Below are 9,656 nucleotides of genomic sequence, written 5' to 3' on the forward strand. Positions count from 1 at the left end.
TGGAAGACCGGGGATCAGTATCGGCTGTTGTCCTGGCTGAGGTTGCTGGCCGGGCGGAGGCTGCACTGGCTGAGCCGGTCCAAACGGCGGTGGTTGCCCCGGCGGCGGCAACAGCGGTGGCGGCATTCCGGGTTGAGCTGGCGGCGGCATTCCGGGTCGCCCCTGCGGTGCCGGGCCCGGCGGCACTAGCACTTGCTGCTGGGCGGGTTGAGCAGGACCTTGAAGTGGCTGGGCCGGCTGTTGTAGAAGCGGTGCCCCTAGGGGGGGTGGTTGGCCTCCTGGAAGCAGCCCTGCCATTCGATCTGCAATGCGATCGTCCATCATCTGCGGCAGGGCATTGAAGACCTCGGTTATTGTTCTCATTAAGTCCTGCACCGACCGTTCGATGTCTTCCTCTTCCCGGTACGTTTCTGCCGGGCAACTCCGGGGTCGTTCGGGATAATATCCAGGTTCAAACATACTTTCCCAAAGTCCAGTCCCACGATGGGCAAACGTCTCTTTTGTGCCCTGGGTATCAAACATAGTCCAATCTTCCAAGGCTCTAACTTCCCGCTTACCCCAGTGCGATGGAGTAGGGGGTGGCCAAGGAACAGTCTCATGCCGCGGGATCGCTCCCCCAATGGCTCCACCGGCCTGCATCAGGTCCGATGTTGAGGCAGAGACCGGGATGGTGTCTCGGTCCCCCGCCAGAAATGGAGGTTTCCCTTCGGCCCCGCTCACGACAGGCGTCAGACTCGGGGTGAGGGGGAAAATAGCATTCCAAACAAAATGTTAGATCCCAAATCAGGAGAATAGACCCACGTTCAAAAGAAGTAAGATTTATTTCCAAAGCTTGGTTGATCATGAACATACAGAGATTGTTTGGAATAACTACAAGAGTCAGGGGAAGGTGTATTAAAGCAACTTCAAACAAGGTTTAAACCAATGAGCTCATTTCCCTCGTACGGTTACAGATTAGGAAAGGCGCGAAGCGGCCTGAGAACAGCAACGGCCCGTTCCATAAACACTTGTTGAGTTCACACAGGAAATCTAAACAAGCCAGAGCATAAAGACACAACACCACCTCGCACCAGCTGGAGAACCTTGGCAGTTACAGAAGCACAACAGGAGAAGGATAACAACTACATGAGAGAGAAGGGGGAGGGGTGAGAAAAGGGACGAGGCTTGTCCCAAGAAGATGGCAGCTCGCTGACACATGGTCCTGGAGGAAAAGGAGAGAAGGGCTGATCATGTGCCAACCACTCTCATTCTCGACAGCAGCCTCGCCTAGTTTTTGAAAGCAGCAATACCTGTGTCCTTCCAGAACCAGCTGCCTTGGGCCAGACATCTGACGGAGTGCACCACTGTGGAGAATCAGGAAAGCCTTACCTGGAGCATTTTTCTTTTGGCCAGTTTCTTCCAGAGCATGAGGCTATTTCAGCAGCATGCATGTCTTTTCTGAACACGCAAAGCTGCCTTATATGGAATCAGACCCTTGGCCCATCATGGCCAGTATTGTCTATGCAGACTGGCAACAGCTCTCCAGGGTCTCAGGCAGAGGTCTTTCATAACACCTCCTACCTGATACTTTCAACTGGAGATGCTGGTAGGATTGAACTTGGGACCTTTTGCATGCAAAGCAGAGCCGTTTCCACTAAGCTACAGCCCCTCTGATGACATTGGATATTTGTTTACTGTGAATTTTAATTGGTCCTAAACCCTCTGAGGAGGAACTAGAAATCTACATAGGGGGGGAAAAGTGCTTTGCAGTTTTTGTCCTTCCAGCAAACAGTACAAGGTGCAACAATGCACCAGGGCAGCTGTAGAGGGCCACCCCAAGCTGAATCACATCCTTCTTAAATCCATGGATTCATCTGAAATGTGGTGCTAGAGGAGAATATTAAGGATACCGTGGACTGCCAAGAAGACAAATAAATGGGTTCTAGGCCAAATCAAGCTGGAACTCTCCCCAGAAGCTAAAATAACTAAACTGAGGCGATCATGCTTTGGCCACATTATGAGAATACAAGAGTCAAGTTAATAATGCTAGGAAAAGTCGAAGGCAGTGGGAAAAGAGGAAGAGCCAACATGGGGTGGTCTTCCTCGATAAAGGAAGCCACCACCCTCAGTTTGCAAGACCTGAGGAGGACCGTTAATAACAGGACGTCTGGAGGTCTCTAATTCATAGGGTCACCACAATTCAGAAGTGACTTGATGGCACTTAGTAAAGGTAAAGGTTTCCCTTGCTTGAAAGCCAGTCAAATCCGGCTCTAGGAGGCGGTAAAAAGGTAAAGGTAAAGGTTCCCTTGCTCGAAAGCCAGTCGAATCCGACTCTAGGGTTGCGGTGCTCATCTCCGTTTCAAAGCCGAAGAGCCAGCGCTGTCCGAAGACTTGACGTATAGTACTACCCTGCCTCCTTTTTTGTTTATTCTGTTCCTTTTGAACAAGGTATATCCTTCAATAGCTGTGCTCCATATATGAGACTTATCCCACCAAGTCTCAGTGATACTTACTTTCCAATATTTGAAGTTCAAGTTCCTCCTTTTTATTTCCCATACTCTGTGCATTAGTATAAAGACATCTCAGATTACAGACATCCTTTCCTACTATAGGTCCCTTCGAATTTACCTAAAAATTACTGAACTCACCTCTCCCATTCATTTATTCTCTGGTCACTCCCTTTCTTGAACTTAGTGTTGGGGATGCCGCACAACATCAGGCTTTTTCTTCCTGCCCCTGATGGCTTCAGTTTAAAGCCCTCCTGATCAGGTTCGCAAGTCTTCCAGCAAAGACATTTCTCCCATTCTTTGTAAGGTGCACCCCATCCATCGCCAACAGTCCTTCATGTTGGAGGTACATACCATGGTCCAGGGAGCCAAATCCCTCTCGACAGCACCATCTACGTAACCAGTCATTCACCTCCAGTATCCTGTTCTCCCTTCCAGCTCCATGGCCCTCAACAGGTAAAATGGAGAACACCACCTGTGCCCCCAGAGCTTTCACCGTCTTGCCCAGAGCCTCGTAGTCTTTGGAGATCCATTCAAGGTTTCTTCGGGCCGTATCGTTTGTTCCCACATGGATCAGCAGGAGTGGGTAGCAATCAGAGGTTTTGACCAGTTTTGGAATTCTCTCAGTCATATCTTGGATACACACTCCAGGAAGACAACAAACCTTTTGAGATTACTTGTCCGGTCTGCACACAACTTCTTCTGTCCCTCTCAGTAGGGAGTCACCAACCACCACTACTCATCTCTTCCTCTGTGGGATAGCTTGGTTCCTTCTCTGCCTGTGTGTTTGTGTGTCAGTCACATCCTTTTGATCTTGGAGTGTGCTATTCTGACCTTCCACCATCAGAAGCAGCTGGTAGCGATTTTGCAGCTTCACTGGCTGTGAGTATTTCCTGATTATCTTACTCCTCAAGGTCACATTCTTTCACTCACCCACCTGTTCCTTGTCACTCCCTTCCTCTTGCTTAGGATTTGCTAGCTCTTGCTGTTCTCTCAGGAGCCCCTCTTCCTTCACGTCTAAAAACCTATCTCCCTCCCTGATGTTCCTCAGTGTACAGATTTGTACCTCGAGTTCTCCCACCTTCTCCTCAAGCATTCATACAAACTTGCACTTGCAGCATGTATAATGCATTTCCTGGCAAGGCATAAAAATGATCATGGCGCAACCCTGGCACATCACTGGAATAGATCCTTTGTTATCCATCTTCCTAGGAGCAAATCTGTCTTCTACAGCCTCAGGAACTTTCCTCAAAATCTGATGTAAACTCTTGTGGTGATGTACCCTGAAAACTTTTGAGACTGATCAAATGGCTACCTTGCCAGCAGTTCTCTCTCCAGAACTCAGTAGCAGCCCTCTACTCAGGTTCTTACAAGGCCTCCAAGCAAGACCCACAGGCTACAAACCGCAAGTTAAGAGCCACAGGGCAAGAGCTCAAGCCTCTGGCGAGGAGCAGCCTTTTGTTTCAAAAGGCCCCTTCCTGCCCAGCACAGCAGAGCCCAGCACAATAGGGGGTGGGGCTTGCAATCAACAGCACTCCACAGCAACTCACTCAGTCTCCAACAACCCCCAAATCACAAACAGACTTAAACAGAACCACTCTCTATCAGGCTACAAAGAACCCAACTCTCTCTCAGCTCCCACACAGCAGCTAGGAAGGCAAAGGGAGAAAGAAAACCCCCTTACCTTCTAGCAGCAACTCACCATGTGCTCTCCACTCCTTGCCTCAGCCCAGCTGATCATCAGATCCTGTCCCTGCCCCAGTTCTCAACAGTCTATGAATCATTTCTCATATTCTGTATTATAAAATAATATATTGTAGGCTTATTCTTTTGGGAATGCTGAAGGAACAATTTGTTGCTGATGTTACTGAAAGATGAAAAATTGAGTTCATAGATGCTGCTTCTGCCACTGAAAACAGGTTATGTTGGGTTGCTCTCTAGTGCTGTTGTGCACTGTTAGGTGGGCCGCATGTTTTCTATTCATGCTATTTTGCTTTGTGTTCTTAAGCAGCATATGTATAATACCTGTCCAGTCACCTGCTGTGATTAATTGTTCATGTATTTTTGGGTTAAGTTCTCCCCCCTCCTTTCTATCCTTTATGAATTGTTCTTGCAACAGAACCAATTTAGCAGCAGCTGAGAGAGAGAAAAGGTCAAGTGGAGAGCACTGGAGCATTCATTGCTGCTGCACAGAAGATTGCTGCCATTGACATTTAAGATAATTAAGGACTGAACAAAACCTTTTAACATCAACAATAATTTGACTGATTATTCAAAATTAAACAAGTCTGTAGCCATGGTTTTAAATATTATCTTCCATCTTGAAGTTTTAAATGCTGCTGCCCAGTGCTGATGCTTCTCAATGACCGTTTCATCCTCTTCAACACTCTTCGGCTTCTCAGCATGTGCACCACTCTGGCTGCATTTCATGCTGACTTGCCTCCTTTATAATATCCTTGAGGTACCCTCTTATTTCAGTTTCCTGCCCTGTGTGCTTGGTACAGAAATATGCTAATTTCCCCAGATCTAAAACACAAATGTTCTGATTCTCCGCATATGATCACAGCTTATGTCATCTAAGTGTCCTCAAGATATGAGTTGTCATGACTAGTACTAAGAGCTCACGCAGTCTGGAACAAAATGAGGACATGTATGTAGCAAATGGTGTGGTAGAGGAAGAAAAATTATGATGTAGATGATGCTTGAAACAACTCAAGAATGATTCCGATACCTCTTGAACAAAGAACTAAAGAGAGCAGATCTGTGTTCAGGAGGCATGTGGGGCAAGGTTGTAACTGGAAGGTGGCAAGGGGCAGTCAGCAGAGCAGGAACAACGGCAGCAAAAGTCAGAGGGCTGACTCCAGTCAGGGTAGCAGCCTGATCGACAGTGTTGATATTTCTGCTTCTTCTGTTTTTCCATAGCAATGGAAAGTTTTCACAAGCAATGGATGAGGGAGCAAACCTCAAGCTAGACTGTACCACTTCAGACTGAAAAGAAGGGCATACATTATTAACTGTGGCCTAGGAAGCCAGATGGAAGAATCTCAGTGAAGCTAGCTAGCTTCAGTTTAGTGCCAGGCTCCAGAACTGTGTGTTGCTTGAGGGTATGGACAGCATTTCTGAATTCGCTTAACAGAAAATGAAGTAACAGTTCTGGGGTTTGTTGAAAAGGTCTTCTATATTTTGAGTCTTGCATCTGTATTCCCTCTTTCCCAGTTAACTATCCCATTGCAGAGACTTTCCTTTTAAGTATAAAAATGCATGTTCCAGAAAATCATTGAAATTATAAAAAGTTTTAAGGGTGTAGTGAAGTAGTCAAACTACTCCAACACAAGGAGTGTTCTGCTGCCAGAAGAGGTGTGTCTTACCTTCACAGGGCCCCTTTGTTTTTATAACTTTATTTTTTATAACATTTTTTCAATAACCATACATTAAACAACATTTAATACAATACACAACATATTTGGTAGGTAACGCAGACATACCATCTTTTGCATTATTTATATAATCAAAGAACAGAAACCACTTTCCCAAAAATCTTGATGTCTTGTGAGGCTGCTCAGTTTTCCAGTATTTGCATTGCAATTTTGTCCATAACTACTATGTCACAGGGCCCTTTTACACCAGCAGAATGCTGTTGCTTGAGTTAGAGAGAAGCTGCCCTGCCTCATCAGTGCAACAGGAACATCCAACTGAGAGCCTGCTAGGAAGGCACATTATATGGCAAAGTAAACCAGTACTTAATCTAAGAGTTGCACCGCCAGCAACCTTTGCAATATAGTAAACGATTGATCAGTGTACATGATGGGCTGTGGTCCTATGCTGATGCTGCCTCCAGTTTTTGCATAAGTCACAGGCCCCCTCTTCTATTGTTTACTTCTAGTGTTCATCCCCATTCTGGAGCGTAATACTTCGTACTACTTCAGGAAACATTCCTGTATAATTAGCTTATAAAATTAACTTTTACAGTATGCATTTGGTGATGTTAAGTTAGTGGAAGATAGAACAAAGTTTGAGTCCAATGGCACCTTTAAGACCAACAAAGTTTTATTCAAGCTATAAGCTTTCATGTACAAGCACACTCCTTCAGATACACAAAAAGCTTATAACTTGAATACATTTGTGTTGGTTTTAAAGGTATCACTGGACTCAAACTTTGTTCTGCTGCTTTGGATCGACACGGCTACCCACCTGAATTTATCTTAGTGGAAGACAGGTTTATCAATTGCTCTTGGAATCTCCATGTGTATTGTGCCAGCCTCCAGGTTGGGTGCTGAAGTTCTCCTGGAATAATATCTGATCTCCTGACCACAGAGATCAGTTCTCCTGGAGAAAATGGCAGCCTCAGACGGCAGATTCTGTGGTGTTAAATCTCCACATAGGACACAGACAGTGGAAGCCTGTTATCTTCAAATAGTACTTGTGGGCATCCAGAGGCATACAGTTAGCAGCTGTTGAAAACACAGTCTTGGGCTAAATTGACCTGGGTTAGATCCAGTAAGGCAATCTTTGCATTTGTCTTACAAATAAATAGGCTTGCCAAGTCCCCCCGGGGGGTGGGGAAACCCCCGCCCCAGAGGCCCGTTCCCCACCGCCGGTGGATTGGGCCCCGGGGGGAACCCCACCCCCAAAGTACACGACGTGCACATCACCCGGAAGTGACGCGACCACGCTGGGCACGCTGGGGGCAGGGCCACGGTCATCCGAGGGAAAACTCTATGGTTTTCCCTCGGATGGTCGTGGCCCCACCCCCAGCGTGGTCGCGTCACTTCCGGGTGATGTGGTTGCAGCGCGCGCACACTCCAGGAGCGAGCTGGGAGTCCCCTGCTGCAGCAACAGGTAGGACTTGGCAACCCTACAAATAAAGGATCAGTGTAGTTTAGTCAGTTTGATGAAAGATATACAATTTCATTATAAGCCAACATTGTAAGACCAAGAACTGAACTGCAGAGAACCAAAAAAGCAAAAAAACCAAACAACTCCCCACCAAACCAACAAGACACACTATCTATAATATGCATGTTGAATAAGTAAGATTAGCTTACATGTGGAAGAGCTCAGTATATAAGAAGATAACAAGAAGGTAACATGCACAGCAGAGCACAGGATAGTTGCTGTAAGCTGCACTGTGGCTGAGGTGCTTTGAATGGTTGTATCAATTTCCCACAATGATATATTTAATACAATTGAGGTCCTTGGATATAGCTGTACTAAACATACAATTAACTGAGCACTTGAGAAGGGTGTTTCCATCCCTACTTCAGAGACTGAAACAGGGTGTTTCTGACATGCTCAAGTACACAGGCAGTCTGAGACAACAAAGTCAGTATACCACCTGAATTCCCATAAGGTCCCTTGGAAAGCAAAGGATACTCTTGCCTTTTCCTGCTTGTCTGAAATGCAGCAGCTAGTACTACGAAGCTTGTGAAGCCTTAGCTTCTAAACTGGTGTTTATACCAGATCACTTAAAAAGAAAAAAAACACCCTAGAGTAGAGTTCCATATTACAGGGGTATATTTGAAAGTGTTAATTCAGGTATGATGCTATTCTTTACCATTTTGTCGGTGTAATGGCATTGCAGGAGTGCCCCAAGCTGTTAAACACCAAAACAGCAGTATAATATCCTTTAAAAGCTGTTTCCCAATTATTTCCCATGATTTACAGATACAGGTGAGAACGTTATTAGCAGTATACCTGAAGAAACTGTAAAGTTAACGGATGATGGCCTGAAGAAGTTCTGGGCAAATAAAACATTGGTAACATTTCCTCAGAGAGGATATTTTCCTTCTTTTGAGACAGAGCCTGGGTTCTCTTCAACAGGAGGCTCAAATGAGAAGCCAGACGAAGAGTCATCCTCTTCATCAAGCTCTGAATCAGACTCTAGCTCTGATGAGGAAGATAATATCATCAAAGACACTCTGAAAACCAAGGTAGCATTTCCAAGTCGGGATCCCATCTTGTCTGAGGAGAGAAAAGTGAAGGAAAATATAACAAGTGAACAGCAGTTTCCTCAAAGTCAAAAGGAAGACAGTGCACCTGAGAAGCACCTTTACAGTCCCATGATTACCGAGTTGCCATTTAAGGAAAAGGGAATAGTATTTCCAAGACAAGATCCTATCTCTTCTGAGGATAGAACTGTGAAGGTAAATACAAGTAAGCAACAGTTTCCTACACCAGAAAACAACCAGGCCCCTGGGTACAGTCCCAGAATTACTGAGCCTCTAATCAAAGAAAAGGGAGTGTGTCAAACAGCAGATGATAAGTTCTTACAATCAGAATTGGTGAAACAGGCCACAAAACAAACATCTAAAGAGACACCTTTAAAGGGCACAGACTTGGGAGTAAACCCTGCAGAGAGTCAAAGACCGACTGCTAACCAACTGGAGATAGCTGTTCATGAAGCAGCTCCTAGTAAATTATCTAAAACTCAACAACAAAGCATGATGACCCAAAGTCTGACTTTGCTGAGACAGGAAGAAAGTGCAGCAAGGGGAGCACAAGATGCTGAATCACAAGAAAGAGGTACTACGGAAGTGCAGGAGGAGCTTTTGAATGATGCAGCACCTGTGGTGGAAACTACCATGAAGGAAGAGATCACCCTGGAAACAGGACTTCAAGATGAAGAGCATATCATTGAACAGGGTACCCTTTTTTATCTTGCTTGATCTCCTCTGGTCTATAAGGGCTGAGGGCCTTATATGAGTGTGTGCCTTGTGCTTAAGGATACCCATATGATTGAAAATGTTCTGAGATCCTTTCCACTCTGTCCTAAGGCTTAGTGCTCTAAGATGAGCACAGCAGAGTTCTTTGCTTGGAGTGCCTTAAATTTTGGGCCATATGACTTTTTTTAAAAAAAAAATTTTCTTGTTCCTTTTCCAGTTTCTAAGTCTTTTATATTAAAACTTGGAGATAGGAGAAACCGACATGGGCTGCCCTATTGAAATCAGAATTTTGTCCCAGTTTTGCTGGACGCACAATGAAGCTATTGAGTTAACTTCTTCTGCCGTCTCGTCCTTCTGCAGTCCCGTTGGTTGCCCTCAGGCTTAACAGCTGCTTGTCTTCAGGAATTCCAATGTACTCCACTCTGTCTTTCCTCTTGCTGTGCTCTGATGGCAGTAGAAGCTGGCTCCCTTGTGCTGATCACAAGGAAAACCCTTTACATTGAAATAA

At 45.5% G+C, this 9,656-nt stretch overlaps 1 protein-coding gene across 1 annotated transcript in view; it reads left to right on the forward strand.

Moving 5' to 3' along the window:
• Window positions 1-9,656, forward strand: part of NDUFV3 (NADH:ubiquinone oxidoreductase subunit V3) — a 29,066-nt gene that overhangs the window by 16,772 nt on the left and 2,638 nt on the right. Inside the window, exon 3 of the mRNA XM_015409791.1 lies at window positions 8,151-9,128. Within this exon, the coding sequence (XP_015265277.1) occupies window positions 8,151-9,128 (978 nt within the window). The remainder of the gene's footprint in view (window positions 1-8,150; window positions 9,129-9,656) is intronic.

The sequence above is a fragment of the Gekko japonicus genome, unplaced genomic scaffold, assembly GCF_001447785.1.
Source record: "Gekko japonicus isolate JY-2015 unplaced genomic scaffold, Gekko_japonicus_V1.1 scaffold4, whole genome shotgun sequence".
Classification (NCBI taxonomy): domain Eukaryota; kingdom Metazoa; phylum Chordata; class Lepidosauria; order Squamata; family Gekkonidae; genus Gekko; species Gekko japonicus.